Source organism: Scyliorhinus canicula, chromosome 3 (genome assembly GCF_902713615.1).
Source record: "Scyliorhinus canicula chromosome 3, sScyCan1.1, whole genome shotgun sequence".
Classification (NCBI taxonomy): Eukaryota; Metazoa; Chordata; class Chondrichthyes; order Carcharhiniformes; family Scyliorhinidae; genus Scyliorhinus; species Scyliorhinus canicula.
This window is the reverse complement of record NC_052148.1, coordinates 219089184-219109600: the sequence shown is the minus strand read 5'-3', so window position 1 is coordinate 219109600 and position 20417 is coordinate 219089184. Positions and strand designations below refer to the sequence as shown.

The 20417-nt window shown below is 45.1% G+C and overlaps 1 protein-coding gene and 1 non-coding gene across 5 annotated transcripts in view; both read right to left on the bottom strand.

The window, feature by feature from the left end:
- Positions 1-6122: 6122 nt before the first annotated feature.
- On the bottom strand, positions 6123-6195 carry trnak-uuu. Its single transcript has one exon. It is a non-coding gene; the product is annotated as a tRNA-Lys (tRNA).
- Positions 6196-18770: 12575 nt separating this feature from the next.
- The window catches only part of alpk1 (alpha-kinase 1), a 210346-nt gene continuing 208699 nt past the window's right edge, over positions 18771-20417 (bottom strand). For all 4 annotated transcript variants that reach the window (XM_038792179.1, XM_038792183.1, XM_038792180.1 and 1 more), the window contains one exon: positions 18771-19692. In XM_038792179.1, coding sequence (XP_038648107.1) covers positions 19490-19692 — 203 coding nt within the window. In that variant the 3' untranslated portion in view covers positions 18771-19489. The remainder of the gene's footprint in view (positions 19693-20417) is intronic.

The following is a 20417-nucleotide window of genomic DNA, read 5'->3' as shown; positions in this document are numbered from 1 at the left end:
TCTGTTATGAAGTAAAATCTAAACAAGATGTTACTGAAATGCACATGGCACTTCATTGTAGAAAGTGATCAATTTCAACTCCTTCATGCATCAAGAACATATGTATCTTTTACAATGCATACTAAGTTCCAACATATTTTAAACATTCCATGATTCATGTCATCTAGATGGTAATAAGACATGAAAGTGCTGTTGGACAATTGCCACCATTATTTCCAATCACAATTTGCGACTTTGAAACTACTAAAACTAAAGAGGCAGGAAGAGACATAAAACACTGTCACAATAAGCCAAAGGCGTCCACAACCTGCCATTTTCTCTTTCTCTTTGTCTAACGCTGTAATTTACCGGCTTGTCACTGTTTAGACTTTCAATTTCCATTTATATTATTGTGACGAGGAAATCTGTAAATGAAATTGTTGCTCGATGCCACATAAAAGCTGGGGTGTTTTTAAAGTCTCTTCTTCATTATTCTCTACTCTCATAGCAGTCATGGATGCACACAGGTTCACAACTTTGCTGGGTATGCAGAGTTTAAACACCCATCTTGCACCAACTTTCCACAAAACACTCAGCAATGTACAAATTGGAGCAACTCTAAGGTAATTAACAAACTCCATGTTTTCTCGAAAGCACCAAGGCTCAGCAGGTACTGCCAATACGAGCATTGGCATGGAAGGTCTTCACAGCAAACTTCATGACTGCTGATATTAACATTAAAACAAACACTGACATCATTGTGCATCATAATCAGTCTGTTAGCTTTTTCAGCTTTGTGCCATGATGTGGAGATGCCGGCGTTGGACTGGGGTGAGCACAGTAAGAAGTCTTACAACACCAGGTTAAAGTCCACCATGTTTGTTTCAAACACTAGCTTTCGGAGCACTGCTCCTTCCTCAGCTTTGTACAATCATTTCAACTTTGACTGAAGCAATCCATCCCTAAATGCAGCAAGATCTGGACAATGTTCAGGTTTGGGCTGATAAGTGGCAAGTAACATTCACACCATACCAGTGCCAGGCAATGTTCATCTCCAACAAGTGAGAATCCAACTAGCTTCCCTTGACATTCAATGGCATTATCATCACTGAATCCCTGACTATTAATGTCCTAGGGGTTATCGTTAAAGGGAAACTGAATTGGACCAGCCATATAAATACTGTGGCTACAACAGCTGGTCAAAGGGTGTGAATTCTGGGGTGAATAACTCACCTCCTGACTCTCCAGAGCCTGCCCACTATCTATAAGGCCCAGGTCAGGAGTGTGAGGGCATACTCTTCACTTGCCTAGATGGGTTCAACTCCAACAACACACAAGATGCTCAACACCAGGATAAAGCAGTCTGCTTGATTGGCACCCCATCCACCACCTCTACCATCCACATCCTCTACCATGTACGCACAGTGGCAGCAGTGTGTGCCACATACAAGATGGACTGCAAAAACTGACCAAGGCTCCTTCAACAGCACCATCGTAGCCCACTCTAAGAGCTAGAAGGATAAAGGCAGTAGATGCATGGGGACATCACCACCTGCAAGTTCCTCTGAAAGCCACACAGCATCCTTTTTTAAAAATAAATTTAGAGTACCCAATTCATTTTTTTTCCAATTAAGGAGCAACTTAGTCTGGCCGATCCACCTACCTTGCACATCTTTTGGGTTGTGGGGGCGAAACCCATGCAAACATGGGGAGAATGTACAAACTCCACACGGACAGTGACCCAGGGCCGGGATCGAACCTGGGACCTCACAAATGTGAAGCTGCAGTGCTAACCGCTGTGCTGCTGTGCTCCCCCCCCCCCCCCCCCCCCCCCCCACACCACACACACACAGCATCCTGACTTGGAACTATATTGCCATTCTTTTATTGTCACTGGCTCAAAATCCTGGGACGTCCTCCATAACAGCGCTTTGGGTATACCTAGACCATATGGGCTGCAGTAGTTCAAGGAAGTGGCTCATCACCGCCTTCTCAGGGCAATTAGAGATGGGGAATAAAAATGCTGGCCTGACTGCCTTGTGAATAAAAAAATTTCAGAAGAAGGTGAGCTTGTGGTACAATGGTAGTATCCCTATCTCTAGGCAAGAAGTACCAGCTTCAAGGTCCACCACATAATTTGATGTTCATGGGAGGAGCATTCATAAGTTTGCCAGACAGGTTGATTATCCAACCTATAAATCCTGCTAATATATCTATGGCAGGTATTAACAGTGGGAGAATCTCTTGGTCTGCCATGCTTAATATGGAGTGACACCCAGTTAAAACAAAGGTTTGTTTTAGGGGAAAAACTAGCTGATGGAAACAGATGTAAATATGTGCTTCATCTATCTCATGTGTCTATAGGTGTGGGAAGAGAACGAAGAAGAATTCTGAACAAATATGACAGCAATTTCAACAGTATTTTAACTATAGGTGTATGGAACAGCACAAACAAAAATGGCAGATATTTGTAAGCTATCAGAGAGGAAGTATGTCATGGATAGAAAATTATAGGCACTGAAAAAATGATTTGCAAATGGGACTACAACACTGTAATCAAAATCCTTCAACCAAGAACATAAAAACTAGGAGCAGGAGGAAAATGCTCCGCCATTTAATACGATCATCTCTGATCTCATCTTGGCCTCCTCTCCACGCTTCCCATAACCTTTCATCCTGTTACTAACTTAAAATCTATCGATCTCCTCTTTAAATTTATTTAATGTTCCCGCATCTGCTGCACTCTGGGATCGAGAATTCCACAGATTCATGGTCCTTTGAGTCAAATAATTCCTCCTCATTTCTGTATTTGGACATTCTGCATTCTCCCTCTGTGTACCCAACCAGGCACTGGAATGTGGTGTTGCTAATTGTGCTTTACACTTAATTGCTCTGTTTAATAACCTTTGCTCTAGAGTCGCCAGGTATCTTTCTGATACCACCACGAGGTTCAAAGCTAAGTGCTGATCAATAACTCAATACACCAGTTAGTAAGTTTCAAATCAAAACACATTTATTATACACAGTCAATCACTACTCATGCATAAAACTCTACTTACTAGACTATCTCTAACACTAAAAGGCCTATACTTAGCTTTGAAAATGGCCCACCAGGTCAGGGGAACAATGGCCTTTTGTTCGATTCTGAGGCTGCAGGCTTCAAAGCTGGTATGGACTGGTAGCTAGGAGCGCCTATCTCGTAGCGTGCGTTGACTGGAGACTTACTTGGTTGGTGCAGTTGCTAGGCAGGTCTCTCCTTGTTGAGAGTCACGGTCAAGAGTTGTTTTGACCTGCTGAGAGACCCTGCCAAGAAGATCGAACTGAACTTGTGGACTCTATTTTATAGTCCCCAGGGGTTTCACGCCCTTTTGGGCGGACCCCGTACCTGGTTCCAAGTGATTGGACTAAGTCCCAATTGTTTTAATCGATTTCTCCAATACTGGAGCTGTTCCCTGATCGCTGGGCGGTTCCTATGTGTCCGTTGACCTTCCTTTGTCCTGGCTCCCGCTGGCGCCGGGGAGTCTGGTTTGGTCCCGATCGTTTTAATGTTTCTAATTGTTCCTGGGGATTGCTCATTAATATGCAGATGGTTGCTGGTTTCAGGTCTGTCTGGGTTTTTGCAAGTCTTAATACACAGGAAACCTTGCACCTGCTTGTTTCCCTGTGCCTGGCTGAATTTCCCTGCATTCTTTGCAGGCATCCATTTTGGAATCGGGAAGTGGCCAACCCAGGTGGCTACAGTGGCGACTGGGGGCTTTTCACAGTAACTTCATTGCAGAGTTAATGTAAGTCTACTTGTGACAATAAAGGTTATTATTATTAAATCTGCCAGCCCTTAGTCTAAAACTATGGCCTCTCATTCTAGAATGTCCAACAAAGGGAAACATCCACTCTTACGTCTACCCTGTCAACCCCCTTTCGTATCATATATACCTCAATTAGATCTCTTATTCTTCTGAACTCCAGTGAGATTAGGCGTAAACTGCTCAATCTATCTGCATAAGAGGAAGTCTTTCATCCCTGGAATCAATCTGGTGAAACTTCTCTGAACCGCCTCTAATGCGGTTCTCAAGTAAAGGGACTTTTAGTAACTTGAGGAAACCAGCAGTAAGAGAACAGATGTTTATTTAACTATATACAATATTCTGTTCAAGGCTGCAATTCACTGCCAGTACAGTCCGTGCTGGGGCAAATAACCATACCAGGCCCTGATTTGGACCGGCATTTATGTTCATTTATAATGAGCTCCAGCTGGGGCAGCACAGCGGTGCAGTGGTTAGCACTGCTGCCTCATGGCGCTGAGGACCAGGGTTAAATCCCAGCCCCGGGTCACTGTCTGTGTGGAGTTTGCACATTCTCCCCGTGTCTGCGTGGGTGTCATCCCCACAACCCAAGATGTGCACGTTAGGTGGATTGGCCACATTAAATTGTTCCTTACTTGTGGAAACAAAAATAATTGGGTACTCAATTTAAAAAGAAAATCAGCTCCAGATGGTTGGCCTCCGCCCCATAACTCGAAATCTCGTACACCACGAATCCTACAGGGAGATCAACAATGAAATGAAATGAGATTAAATGAAAATCGCTTATTGTCACAAGTAGGCTTCAAATGAAGTTACTGTGAAAAGCCCTGGCACCTGTTTGGGGTTTCCCCGCGGTCCTTGTGGGGGTTATAACTGCCCTCCTTCCAAAGTCCGGAAATTTTCCCTCAGCCGCCAAATGTGGGGGTCTCCTATGCTGGTTTGTCTGCAGCTGTGTCTCCACCTGCAGCGGCTCTGGGTCAGCCAGAGTGTACCAGTCTGTCATCCACTGTTTCCTGGCTATTCTCCAGAGAGTTATCATCGGGACATTGGTCCCAAACACAACATCGACCACTGGTACGGACACTCTGGTGTCCATCTCTGCTTTGGAGTCATCCTCCTCCTTCCTGCTGGACCGGGTGCTGTAATCCAGATGGTTGGGTCCCCAGGCTGGTACGGAGCAGGTGCCAATACTGCGGGCTGGGCATTGTGAAGTGCTGGTTCTCACTTCTTCAGATGAACTCGCTCCGAAATCTGGACTTTGTATGAGACTCGACCCGTCCTCTCCAGCACAACGCCTGGGAGACAAAGTGCCCCATCACCAAAACTGCAGGCATAGACTGCACTCCCTGAATGGAATTGCGAGTTCCAACAGGTGTCCTCAAGTCATGCTGCCTCTCCTGCTTCTCCTCCTGTGCCTCCACTTTCCTGCCGAGGCTTGGAAACTTGAGACTCAACTTTGGTCTAAATGGTTGGCCCATTAACAGTTCTGCAGGAGCGATTCCTGTTCTTGCATGTGGTGTTGTGCGGTAATTAAAAAAGAATTGTGCCAGCCGCCTGTCCATGGAACCAGTGGATTGTTTTTTATAATGTCCCTTTTGAAGACCTGGACACCCTTTCCACCATATCATGGAAGTGGGATGATGTGGAGCGGTTTGAATAAGCCGTATGCCTTTTCGCCTCGTAAATTCTTCACTAGTGAACGCGTTCCATTATCTGTTACCAGGACCTTAAGGATCCCATCGGTGCTAAACGTGCACCGAAGCATGATTAAAAATTTTTTTTATGTACTCAATTCATTGTCTTTTCCAATTAAGGGGCAAATCAGCATGGCCAGTCCACCTACCTGCACATCTTTGGGTTGTGGGGGTGAGACCCACACAGGCACGTGGAGAATGTGCAAGCTCCACACAGACAGTGACTCGGAACTGAGATCGAACCTGGGTCCTTGGGGCCGTGAGGCAGCAGTGCTAACCACTGCGCCATTGTGCCACCCCCTTATATATCATTCCTGTTTTCTTTTTAGCAGTGTTGCGTGAATGGAGCACAGGTTTAAGGTGAGAGGGGACAGATATAAAAGGGGCCAGAAGAGTAGTTTTTTCACCCAGAGGGTGGTGAGTGTCTGGAATGGGCTGCCAGGGGCAGTAGTAGACGCAGGTACAATTTTGTCTTTTAAAAAGCATTTAGACAGTTATATGGGTAAGATGGGTATAGAGGGATAAGAAACAAATTTGGGCATTTGGGACTAGCTTAGTGGTAAAAGCTGGGCGGCATGGACAAGTTGGGCCGAAGGGCCTGTTTCCATGCTATAAACCTCCATGACTAATTCAGATTTAAAATCATTACCCAAACAGGGCCTTGAACCCTGGACCTTCAGATTAAAAGTCTGATCCTCTACTGACTGAGCTATCCGGGTTCTAGCCTGAACATCATTGAGGTGATCCTGTACACCTAAAACCACTAGAGCACCATGATAACGAGGAACACGGACCCCTGAATGGTCCCATGAAATCCACATGTAGACACACCCACGGGAGTCCTGGCCATTCCCTGGAATGAAGGGAGGCCATTGGTGGGAGCTTCTGATGCTCCTGGCACCCCCCATCGATGCTGGGCCACCAGATATAACGACAGGCCAACAGCTTCATCTTAGAGGCACCCGGGTGACCATTGTGAAGATCCTGCAGCAGGCATTCCTGACCATGTGAGCTCCCTGCAGTATGATGCCATCTTTTACGCTGTGTTCCTAGAACTTCTGTGCAAAAAGCCAGACAGCTACAGGAAGAGCCCCCTTTTCTCCACCACTTAATAGTATGACGTGAAGTTTCCCCAGTCTGGATCCCGCTGCCTCCATGCGCGTACCTGAGTAGCCGTCGTTGGCAAATTATCCATGTAGCTGAAAGTTGCAATCACTTCCTCCACCACTGGTGGGTACGGGGCAGTGGTAGACAGCTGAGCGCACTGGCATGGACACTCTACACACCCGGGAGGCATCAAAATGAATATTCATATGCGGAGAGCAGAAGCGCCCAACATTGAATTCTAGCTGATGAGTTGGATGAGATTCCCTTATCCTCCCTCTAAAGACTGAGCGGTGGCTTGTGGTCAGCCACAATGGTGAAATGCTGCCCATAAACATACTGGTGGAACTTTTTGACACCAAACATTACCGCCAAGCCCTCCTTCTCAAGTTGAGTGAAATGTCACTCTGTGCCCGCCAAGGTCCTTGAAGCGAATGTAATGAGTCATTCTGTGCCTTCATCCCATTCTCGCTAGCAGTTTAGTAACTTCAGGAAGCCAATGGTAAGAGAACAGAGGTTTATTTAACTATATACAACATTCTGGTCACCGCACTACCAGATGGACGAGGTGGCTTTGGACAGAGTACAGAAAAGGTTTAGCAGGACGCTGCCTGGTATGGAGGGCATTAGCTACGAGGAGGGAGTGAATAAACTGGGATTGTTCTCCCTAGAGAGACGGAGGCTGAGGGGCGACCTGACACAAGTTTATAAAATTACTAGCGGTATAGATAGGGTGAACAGTGGAGGCTTTTTCCCAGTGCGGAAATTACAATTACAAGGGAGCACAAGTTCAAGGTGGGGGGGGGGGGGGGGAGGAGGAAGGTTCAGTGAAGATGTGCGGGGGAAGTTTTTTTACACAGAGGGTGGTGATGGCCTGGAATGCACTGCCAAGTGAGGTGGTTGAGGCAGATACGTTAGCAACCTTTAAGACTTATCTGGATAGGCACATAAATAGATGGGGTATAGAGGATACAGGTGGTTGGTCAAATAGGACATGCGATCGGCGCAGACTTGGAGGGCCGAAGGGCCAGTTCCTGTGCTGTATTGTTCTTTGTTCTTTATTCTGCTCAAGGCAGCAACTAGCTCCCAGTGCAGTCCTTGCTGGGAGAACTAACCACACCAGGCCTGCTTTGGGCTGGCTTTTATATTCACTTTTAACACGCTCCAGCTGGGTGACTATCAGGTTGATAGGCCTCAGGGTTCCTGGCTCTGAATGTATCTCTTTTCTAAACAATAAAAATGATATGAGCGAGCTTCCAAGTCTAAGTCACTCCCTGACACTATTGAAGATACAGGCAAGGGACTTTCAGAGTACTTGATCAAGTCTTAGGGATTCTTTATCCGAATGTGGATATATTTAGGTGTCCATTCCAGCCAGCGGGTTGAAAATTATGCTTAATTTAAAAACCATCTCAGGGTGGCACAGTGGTTAGCACTGTTGCCTCACAGCACCAGGGAATTCAATTTGGGCCTTGGGTGTCTGTGTGGAGTTTGCATTCCCCCTCTGTCTGCCTGGGTTTCCTCTGGGTGCTCCCGTTCCCTTCCGCACTCCAAAGATGTGCAGAGGCTGAATGATCTCCGGGTAAGTGTTCTCCAAAGCGGCCTTCAGGACGCGTGACAACGCAGAATCGCCGAGCAGAAACTTATAGCCAATTCCACACACATGAGTGCAGCCTCAACCGGGGACCTGGGATTCATGTCGCATTACATTCATCCCCCACCATCTGGCCTGGGCTTGCGAAATCCTCCGAACTGTCCTAGCTTGAGACAATTCATACCTCTTTAACCTGGGGTTACCTCTATCTCTGTAAAGACTTAATTACCTGCAAATGCTCGCATTCTAAGCATTGTCTGGCATCTTTGAATTCGTCTATATATATGTTTCTGGAACATACCTCTCCATTCAACTGAGGAAGGAGCAGTGCTCCGAAAGCTAGTGTTTGAAAGAAACTTGTTGGACTTTAACCTGGTGTTGACAGACTTCTTACATTGCTTTTTAATCGAGCCCCAAAGGTTGTGCAAATTCGATTTGAGCTTGAAATTCTTCCATCTCACGCAAGTTGCGGTGGGGAAAAAAAGCTATTGCAACCCGATGGAAACATCAGTTCTGGGACATCGGGCTTGAAATTCAGGCACTTATCCACAAACTGCAAGGCGCCAATCACACTGGAGAGATTCACAACAGAGCAAGTTTAAAAAGAAACACAGATTATCCTTCACTTTAATTTAAATGTTCACAGAGCGAATTAATCGTAATAATTGAATTGACGTTAAAAAAGCTAGATCAACAAACTTTTTAAAGACAGACTAGATTTTTTTGCCCTATCACTAACTGGCCTGACAGGTCAGAAGCCGTGTTGGGCAGTAATTTTGAAGTTAAAACGCTGTTAAAAAATCCAGGTACACCCCGTTCAACAAGGATGAACTTTAAAAAAAGGACCTTTACAGTCAGACAGGTAACATAGGGGTGGAAGTTGTGAGAAATGACTCGCTGAGAGTAACGCCAAGATTTTCGCGCCGTTCTGTCTGTTTCAGTCAATTAATGTCTGCGAAAGCTGTCAGTTTCACCGCAACATCCAGAATTGAGGAATAGTGCGGCGAGGAAACACAAGCTCCTGGAGCAATGGGACTGCAGTGCGAACGGGAAGAGTGGGGACGGGTTCGCGGGCCATTCTCGGCGTTCAGCTGACCGGGAGTATCAATTTCGCCCATTTCTTTGCGGAACAAAATGATTGACACTCCTCTCAGCCACACCCCTGACAGGTGAACTGCGCCTAAAAAGCGGCTCTGCTTTTATTTCTGGCTTTTGGCAATCGGACAATAAAAGGGGGGCAACGGGGCTGGAAGAGTGGCGCCCCCCTTGTGGAAGTGTGAAATTAGCCAGCGTGACCGGAGGAGACGGAGCAAAAGCGGCCACTTTGAAATCTCCCTGGCAACTCTTGAGCCAGCGACCAGTGGAAGTGAGGAGCGGTCCCAAATCCGCGAGGCGGTGGAAATGCCTAAACTGAACCCCCATGAATATGTATCCGGCGAAAGCAATTTGTAGAGCAGGCGCTAATGTGGGTGGGAGTTGTGTGAGGCGGAGATCTGGCCAGACTGCTGTGTGATTGTGTTCAGGCGCTAAGGAGTGAGCTACACAGAATGTCCATTATAGTCTGCATTTGGCCGCTGGCTTTGCTTGTAGGACTCATTCATGTGCGTGCCGTATGTTATCCGATGAATTACACTTTTTGTTCTTTCCCTTTAAACCTTTCTTAATGTCTGTGCGCGTGACAGGTATCATTAGCTCAGGCGGATAAAGCGGCGGCAGTGTAGCCGGCTTTCAATTAACCCCAACAACCGTTAAAAAGACAAATGGAAATCTCATTATACACCCCAGCTCCTCGATGGAGCCATTAATGCCATGTTTTTTCGGAATATACCGCTAGCTGCAATCTGAATCTATCTCCCCCCTCCTTTCTTTGAAGCCCAGGCTTGTTTTATACCGAAATTCCTGGTTAAAATGCATTTCTACAAACTTCAAATAAGTCAGACACGTCCCCCGTGCAGTATGGGGTGACAATAAGGCTGGGAATAAAATAGTAACGGTGTCCAGTTTAAAGCGAGTGGAAGAAATAAAAAACAAGAATGATCCTTTCGTTCAGTGGCAGGTGAAATGGCTTTTCCTTTCACAATGGTCAGTGCGCCAAATGCCTTTGGCTGATGGACAGGGTGTGCAATGAGATTGAGAGTGTGATCGGAGCCTGTTTCCAGCTCACCTGGCAGAGCCTGTGTCCTCCAGAAGCTGCCGGCGATCGCTGAAAAGGAGGATTACTCCCTTTGGTAATCCTGCTCGACTGAACCAGCATTTTCTCATTATCCAGCTGTGTGCCACCTCCATATTGCACGCTTGAAAACCCATTAAGGAGTGTTGTAGGGTGCGTCATGCAATAACCTGGAATTTGGTATGGTGATTGGATATGCCATATAAGTGTTACACAAACACTCGTTTCCAGTGTGCTACATCAGGTCTGCCCATTTCCCCAGTTACCCAAAGCTATATGATGCTGGTTAAATAAGGGAGAAAGGGGCTGATGCCGCTGACAATAATTCACTGATACGCACAGACAAATCTGCCACAAATTGGCTAAGGCCAATACACAATTCTGGAAGGCTACTACTTTGAGTTGGCAGCTGCTGATGGCCTGCACTTTCCCAGTGACCAGGGCACATGTTTATATTTTCAACTTGTTCTGATTTCCAAAAGGACATAGGCATTGGATGCCTTGCATATTTGGAGTTGGTGATAACTGTCTCCCAGGCCTCATTTAAACTATGCCACCTGGAAAATCATGTTGCTGAGATTATTTCTACTGACCATGGATCGCCTGCAGGATTTCTTTCCAGGGCTATCTTGCAAAAAAATTAACATTCAGGAAGGATAGTGGGGTGGTTGATGGTAGGTGATGGTACCTGTGAAAGAGGGAATCTAAGCTTTCCTATTTTCACTTTCACATCACGCCCCTGACTCTGTCGCTGCCTCAACTCCCTGTGGCTGAAACTCTCATTTGTTACCTCTAGACTTGACTGTTTCTACGTCCTTTTGGCCAGTATCCCACTCTTTTAAAAAAATATATATTTTTATTCTCCTTTTTCACATTTTCTCCCAAATTTACACCCACCAACAATAAACAAAAATCAGTAACAAATATGTCAATCCCCATATTAATAACAACGATCCCATCCTCCCACCAAACCCCAAACAGTAGCCCGCATGTTCACATAAACAAATGACAAAAAGGAATCAGGAATCACCCATCATCACCATTAACACACACAGTCCTCCTCAGTATCCCACTTTCTACCTTCCATAACCTTGAGGTTTCCCGAAAACTCTGCTGCCTGTGTCCTAACTTGCACCATGCCCTATTCGCCCATCGCCCCTCTGCTCATTCAATGGCTCCTCGTCAAACACCTCTTTGATTTTAAAATGCTTACTTTTGTTTCCTAAAATCTATATATTCCCCTGCTATAAAGTGAGCCTGCCTCCATAATTTGGAATAGGCTCTATTTCAGGATCCAAATTCTGATAAGAGTCCTGCTCTGGTGCTCTTCCACTGGTGAGCAGGATTCCTTTCATTTTGGATAATTATCTCTGTACTTTCGTTCCCCCCTCCAGGCTCCCAATTCTTGCTCTCCATCCAATGTTTCCATTTGTGGTATTTTCTGAGATATCGTTTTATGTGGATGTGCCATGTAAATATAAACTGTGCTTGTTATTCTGTATAATTAGTTCCAACAGAGCAGAATTACATTGAAACACACCTTGTCTATGCACAAGTCCCCAAATGATTGTGTGTGTGGGGGTGGGGGGTGGGGGTGGGGGTGGGGGCGGTGGAATGCAGGATAGTCCTCGAACATGGCTGGTATGGCAAATACTTGAAAGATGCAGTAAAGCTGCTCATTGAATTACTGGTTGATTCCTCTGTTCGTTTGGTGCTGATGTGGACCTATCAGCATCAAATCAGCAGTGCAAAACCAGGTTGTGAATCAAGTTGCCATAGTCCCATATGACCATTGGCTGCTTTCCTCTTTGAGGGGGAGAGCTGACTGGTGGTGATTTAACCTGTGGGTCACCACACCTCAGGTGAGGGGCAGGGTTGAGAAGATGGGCCTTCATGAATAATCTAATCCGATACAGGCATTAAACCCGCGTTGTTGGCCTCATTCCGCATCATGAACCTGCTGACCAGCCAACTGAGCTAAAGGTTGTGAATGGATGAGACGCAAAGAATGGGAGGAAGGTAAGTTCTGATTACCAAGAAGGACAATTCAAATGGCAGAACCCCAGAACCATCTAAGGCCCCGAGTCAAGGGAGAGGCAGTGGGCACAGTTGTGGGTGAGGCATTGGACCCCAGCAACAGGCGAGGCCCCGAGTCAAGGGAGAGGCAGTGGGCACAGTTGTGGGTGAGGCATTGGACCCCAGCAACAGGCGAGGCCCCGAGGCAAGGGAGAGGTGGCGGACCCCAGCAGCAGATGAGAGAGAGGCAGTGAGCTCCTGGTGACCAAGGTAGCAGATGGACGCAGATGAGACAGCAGACAGACGTGAACCAGTGGAGCAGATGGAGGTCCCCTCGGGGAGGGGCAGAAATGAAACTGAGCATAGGGCCCCACTAACTGTAAATCCACCTCTGCTCAGTCGTGGTGTTGAATTTAACAAATATGGCTCTGAGAAGAGGAGTTCTTATTTTTTAATGTGTAAATAAATCCAATAATTGCTAACCTGAAGCACTTGAAATAAATATAGGGTCATTAGTTGAGTTAAACCAAAATCTTTCTCCAACAGAACATGGCACCTCAGTGAACCCAACTATAGTAGAAATATCTGGGGCGGGATTCTCTGCTGGCGTAATTCTCCATTTTGCCAGCGCCCGGGGGTTTCCCGACGGCATGGGGCTACCCCACATTTACCGGCCGGCGTAACGGAGAATCCTGCTGGCGGGACAGGGCAGAAATGTGGCGCGGCAGGGTGGAGAATCCAGCCACCTGGTACCTAAAGGGTTAACATGGTACTGAGTGCATACAGTACCACCCACACAATGACGTAAGGAGGCACATGACCTAGAGCTAAGAGCATTCAAGAGATAGGTAGCAACATGTAAGGGCCCTTTCTATACCCTGAGCTTTCACTGTAAATTATCCATTGTTCAAACTGTTTTCCGTTGTAACTTCAACAAAACTATTTCATGATGTCTAAGCAGCAGTACACACCACGGGTACCAGCAAGAGAACAGATCACCAACTACTGAGAAGAACAAGAGCAGCAGTATCATGGGACACCATCCCCTTCAAGTCATACACTAGCCTCACTTAGACATATGTTGCTGTTCCTTGAATGTCTCTGGAGTCAAAATTCAGAAATGCTCTGTCTCCCACAGTTGTGGGAGTACCATCAGCATAATGGCTACGGCAACTCAGTTGGAAGGCTTGGCACCAGCACAACTTCAAGAAGGGATAGGTGATTAATGTAGCCTTCTCAGTATGGGCCATTTAGAAAAATGAGAAGCCATGATAAACGTTCTCCACAATAATGCAGAGAAACCTTAAACAGGGCAAACTAATGAGGTAGATGGGACAGCTTCACAGAGGAATTTATTCCATTTTGTTTATCAGTTCTGCAACTCATAAGTCCATCACTAAGACAAATATTAATGTCAAAAAGATGTTTTGTAGCCAAAGAACTAGATCAATTACATAGTGTTGTACATCACAATACAGCAACATACAATGGACAACACAATGTGTCAATACTGGAATTTAAATAAGGCCATTGAATATTCTGGCATGGAATAAAGCCTACATGCAGTTATTCCAGTTCATTCTTGCTATTCCATCAGGAATTAAGTAATATTAATGCCCCACAAGTGCCAGCCAATGACCATCTCCAATAAGAAAGAATCTAGCCATCTTCCCTTGAAATTCAACGGTATGACCATCACCAAATTCCTTCAACATCCTGGGGATTCAACACTGACATGACTTAACTGGACAGGCCATATAAATACTGTGGCTACAAGAGCAGCTCTGAATTCTCCAGCGAGTATTTCTTCTTCTGACTCCCCACAGCCTGCCCACAATCTACAAAGCACAAGTCAGGACTGTTTTGGAATACTCTCCACATATCTGGATGAATGCAGCTGCAGCAACACTAAAGGAGTTTGATAACATCCAGGACACGCAGCTTACTTGACCGATGACCTATTCACCACTTTAATTATTCACTCCCTCTAGTACAGTGTGCCTGCAGTGTGTACAATCTACAAGTTGCACTTTAGAAACTTGCCAAGGCTCCTCTGATTGTACCACCCAAACCTGAAACCTCTTGTAGCCACCTGGGGTGACCACTGCCCAAACACAAAATGGAAGATTGCAAGGAATGCAGGGAAAATGGACATGTTGTAAAAAGCAAGCAGCTTGCAAAGCGCTTGTATATTTGGACTGCTGCAGAAACCAGTTTTAGCTGTTGCAGAAACCAGACAGCACTATGAAAAGAAAACAGTTAACATATTAATGAGGCGATACCGGGCGATCCCCAGGCACAAAAGAAACAAGTTAACACTAATCGATACATTCAATGGAAGGCCAGACTTTTCGGCGCCAAAGAAGCCCAAAACAATAAGTCCCAAGAACCACCCCAGTGATCGAGATACTGCCCTGTTATTGGGCAATTCAAATCAATCGATTGGGAAGAGACCCAATCGATTACGAGAGTATAGAGGGTCCGCCCAGGTGGGCGCAAGACCCTGAGAGGAGTATAAGACAGAGACTGCGAACCCAGCTCTCTCTCTCTCTGCCAGCCTCTCCTTGACCAGCCAGCCCTCCCAGCAGAACACCGTTGCAGCAGAAGAACCTTGAGGAGGAGAGGTCTGGACAGAAGCCGCCAGCAAGTAAGTCACAACGCACGCTACGGGAATAGACACTCCTGACCCCTTTTAGTCCATAACTACTGGAAGCCTGCGGACCCAGGACAAAGCTAGAAGCTGTTGTTCCCTGATCCGGCAGTCCCCTTATCCAGATAAGTATTTGGCCTATTAGCGGTAGGATTAGCCTAGTCTTATAGTTTATATGCATGATTAGTAGATTATTGTAATATAATAAACGTGTCTTGTTTGAACTTACTAATTGGTGTATGGTTTTATTGCTTTGAACTTGACCTTGAAACTTGTGGCGGTATCTTAACGATACCTGGCGACTCCAAAGCTAAGTAACGAAACAGAGCCAAATTGAGTGTTAAGCACACTCACCCAGAACGAGCAACACTCTACCACCTAGAAGCATAAGGGCAGCAGGCATATCACCACCTGCAAGTTTCCCCTCCAGTCACACACCATCCTGACTTGGCAGCTCACCACCAACTTCCCAAGGACAATTACAGACAAACAACAAATTCTGGCCGATGCCCATACCCCATGAATGAAAAATGAAAATGTCAATGAATATATAGTAAATTTAATGATAAATTTTAGTATAAAAGAGAGTAGCCCAAAGATAATCAATGGAAAAGATGTATATTTATGGCAATACATTTACAATGAATGACTTCAAATCAAAACAAAATTGTGCTTGTCAGGAATTTTTATGCTGTGACCAAAATCACAACATGGATATCCTTCTAACAATGATTTGGTGCTCAACTAATTGTATAGTTCCACAATGAACGCACACAAAAATCATGTGATGGGTTAAATTGAAACAATCATAAATCATGACCAACACGTTCAATTAAAAAATTTCCCTTTTCATTTGAGAAAACTGAAAGTGGTTTGATCTTTATGTCAGGCAAAAAACCTATATGTAAGGTGAGGATGCAGAGTCAGGAAACAAGTAGCAGAATGGCTTTGAGATAGTAGAGAGTGGAAGTAAATTCAGAATGACAGAAGATGCAAAGTGATGTTCCAAGGATCAATGCTGGGATCACTATTGTTCACAATTTACATAAACAGCTTGAAATATGGAATCAAAAATCTTTCTAAATTTTCAGATGACACCAAATTGGCAGAATAGTCAATACTGAGGTGACTGTAGGAAATTTCTGAAAGATACAAATAAGTCCACAGAATGGACAAATAATTGGTGTATGAAATTCAACACAGATAAACGTAAGGTTGTACATTTTGTTGGGAAGAATAGCAAGGTCACTTATTACTTGGAAGGTGTAAGCCTAGTTGAGGTAGAGGAATAAAGGGATTTCGTAGGTCAAATACATTGTTCGGTGAAAGTTGTGCCATAGGTCAATAAGGCAATAAAATAGTAAAACAAGCACTCGGCTTTATTTCTGGAAGGATAGAACTGTAAAGTAACAAAACATATGCTGAACCTGTTTCAAACCTTGGTTTGACCACACTTATAGTGAGTTCACTTCAGCCATTATCACAGCGGTCATCTCACCCCAGGCAGAAGTGAGGAAGATGCTGGATGAACTGTACACAGTCATAAACAACTATGAAACAGAACACCCGGAGGCCTTGTTCATCGTGGCCGGAGACTTCAACAAAGCCAACCTCAAGAGTGTACTGCCAAAATTCCACCAGCACATCTCCTGTCCCACCAGGGGCGACAACACTCTTGACCACTGCTACTCAAAAATCAAGGGCGCCTACCGTGCCATCCCCCGACCGCATTTTGGGAAATCAGACCATAAGACTGTGCTCCTTCTCCCGGCTTACAAGCAGAAACTCAAGCGGGAGAATCCAGCTAAGAAGGTTGTGCAGTGCTGGTCCAAGGAGACAGAAGAGCTCTTACATGACTGCTTAGAGACAGTGGACTGGTCCATATTTAAGAACTCAGCGACTAACTTAAATGAGTATGCCACCACCGTCACAGACTTCATCAGCAAACTCCATCTACAAGTTTGCTGACGATACGACCATAGTGGTATCGAATAACGACGAGTCAGAATACAGGAGGGAGATAGAGAATCTAGTGGAGTGGTGTAACAACAACAATCTCTCCCTCAATGCCAACAAAACTAAAGAGCTGGTCATCGACTTCAGGAAGCAAAGTACTGTACACACCCCTGTCGGCATCAACGAGGCCGAGGTGGAGATGGTTAGCAGTTTCAAATTCCTGGGGGTCCACATCACCAAAAATCTGTCCTGGTCCACTCACGTTGACGCTATCACCAAGAAAGCACAACAGCGCCCATACTTCCTCAGGAAACTAAGGAAATTCGGCATATCCACATTAACCCTTACCAACCTTTACAGATGCACTATAGAAAGCATCCTATCGGGCTGCATCACAGCCTGGTATGGCAACTGCTCGGCCCAGGACCGCAAGGAACTTCAGAGAGTCGTGAATACCACCCAGTCCATCACACGAACCTGCCTCCAATCCATGGACTCCATCTACACCTCCCGCTGCCGGGGGAAAGCGGGCAGCATAATCAAGGATCCCTCCCACCCGGCTTACTCACTTTTCCAACTTCTTCCATCGGGCAGGAGATACAGAAGTCTGAGAACATGCACGAACAGACTCAAAAACAGCTTCTTCCCCACTGTCACCAGACTCCTAAATGACCCTCTTATTGACTGACCTCATTAACACTACACCCTGTATGCTTCATCCGATGCCAATGCTTATGTAGTTACATTGTATATCTTGTGTTGCCCTATTATGTATTTTCATGTATTTTCTTGAATTTTGTTTAATTCCCTTTTCTTCCATGTACTGAATGATCTGTTGAGCTGCTTGCAGAAAAATACTTTTCACTGTACCTCGGTACACGTGACAATAAACAAATCCAGTCCAATCCAATAGAGTACTGTGTGCAAAATGATACAGAGGGCAAAGAGTGAGCATGAAGAAAGTCACCATAGAGGAAAGTAGTGAATAAATAAACTAAACTAATAATTGAAGAAGGGGGAATATTTCTGAAAGTTACAAGATTCTAAATGGTATTCCCATCATTAGCAATGAATAATTCTATAACTTGAACACCAGTGCACCAAAAATCCTTGACCCTTCTCACACATTCCCATTATTGCTCCAACAAGAATTCCTCAAAAGTGGCAGAAAATAGGTCCGCAGGTTCTGGCTTATGCAGGGAGTTCCCACATAGTTCTTTAAGAGCTGGAGACTTTGTCCACTTCTTTATAAGGTCAGTGATGTAGGGGGGCAGGGGAATGTTGGGAATTCTTGTGACCTTGTCTGCTCACTATTATCACCTATTGAGGTGTGCCCAGTGAGAAGAGACATAATAATTACTACTTTGATGGATGGTCAGGCCTACGACCAACGACGAGATGGGTGTGGTGGTGAGATGTAGTGTGTGGCCATTGCCTGCATCCCCAAAGACAACTAACTGGTCTATTTTTGTTTCTCACTTGAACATATATAACACCCATCTCGACAAAGGGAGCTATAGGGGCTGTTTAGCACACTGGGCTAAATCGCTGGCTTTACAAGCAGACCAAGGCAGGCAAGCAGCACGGTTCGATTCCCGTAAGAGCCTCCCCGAACAGGCGTCGGAATGTGGCGACTAGGGGCTTTTCACAGTAACTTAATTGAAGCCTACTCGTGACAATAAGCAATTTTCATTGTCATTTTTCATAAGGCAAAATCGTATCTTTTTTCCAAGGAAGTGGAGCTAACCCCCCATACCCATTCCCCTAACCCCACCCCTCCAACCCTAACCTCCAAACCCTCAGATGGAGACAGGCTAAGGTTGTCTACCAAAAAGCATACTAAAGCACTGGAGAAGGTGCAATGAAGATTTACAAGGATGATATCGGAACTGAGAGGTTACAACTATCAGGTAAAATGGAACATAATAAGGCTGTAGAAAAGGGGCGGTTGAGCGATGACCTAATAGAAGTCTTCGAAATTATGACGGTGTTTAATAGGGTAGACAAAGAGAAAATGTTCTGTTTTGGGGAATTCAAAACTAGAGGCTATAGCAACAAATAAATCTAACAGAGCATTCAGGAGACATGTCTTTGCAACAAGAGTGAATAGAATGTGGAACTTGTTACCACATGGAGGTGAAAATCACAGATGCATGAGGGGAAACTTGATAATAGGATGGAGGAAAAAGGAATGGAAGGATATGCTGTGAATTAAAGATGAAGTAGGGTGGAGGAGTCTTGTGTTGAGCTTAAATAATAGCCCAGTCCAGTTGGACCAAATAGCTTGATTCTAGACTGTAAATTCTATGTACTTCTATGTAATGTGATCTCTAAGTTAGATGATCTCCCAATGTCCCTTTATACTCTGGTGGCCATCACTAGAGGTTACCAATTTGTGTAACCGGATGTAATTGCTGGGCTGACAATCTGTGGATTCTCAGGACGAACACCTCTCCAGCAATATAGTAAGATCCTGCCACAATTGAACGTACTTTTCAAAATCAATATAAAAATACACTCTGCTTAAAGTATATCTTCCAACTCCTCCCTGACAGGAATTTTCAATGCAAGGATGCGGCAAATCTCATTACATTCTTTGTGCTGGCAGTTGAGGAAGTATCTGATCCCTTTGTCTGCAAAGTTTGATCCCCCTCGTTTCTTTTTCACTGAATGAATCTGAGGATCGGTTAGGTAAATAAGACCTTTTCCATCTCCAGTGACCCAACCTGTGGAGGAAGATAGTGAACACAGTTAGAGGGATTTTGTTTTTTTTGGAAATAGGACAGAGGACAGAAATTGGTAATGTCAACCTTCTGCCTGGATCTAATAAGTTCAGAAAGAATAATAAAATCTTGTTTTTCCCTTTGCTACCTGGGAACACAACTCCTCAAATTTTAACTTATTGATAGAGTCATCAACTACATTGATCTGAACAAATTATCCTAATGTTGTGGCTACATCAGACAATGGTGTATTGGCCTAGGGCAGCATGGTGGCCTAGTGGTTAGCACAACCGCCTCACGGCGCTGAGGTCCCAGGTTCGATCCCGGCTCTGGGTCACTGTCCGTGTGGAGTTTGCACATTCTCCCCGTGTCTGCGTGGGTTTCGCCCCCACAACCCAAAAATGTGCAGAGTAGGTGGATTGGCCACGCTAAATTGCCCCTTAATTGGAAAAAATAATTGGGTCATCTAAATTTTTTAAAAAATGATGTATTGGCCAAACTTTATTTCAAACTGATGACACTCATCCTGTCAAGATATTCTAACGTATCTTGGGATTTCTGTTTCCATTAGTTTTAAATATTCATGTGCCCCTTATATGCGTGTGCTTTTATATGATTTTGTTTCTTGGCCCCTGTTGCAAAGTCTCATATTACTAAAGGGAAGGATAGTGAAGGCTAACAGCTGCTCCCCCATGATGTATGCAGAGGCTAATGTAACTGTGCAACTA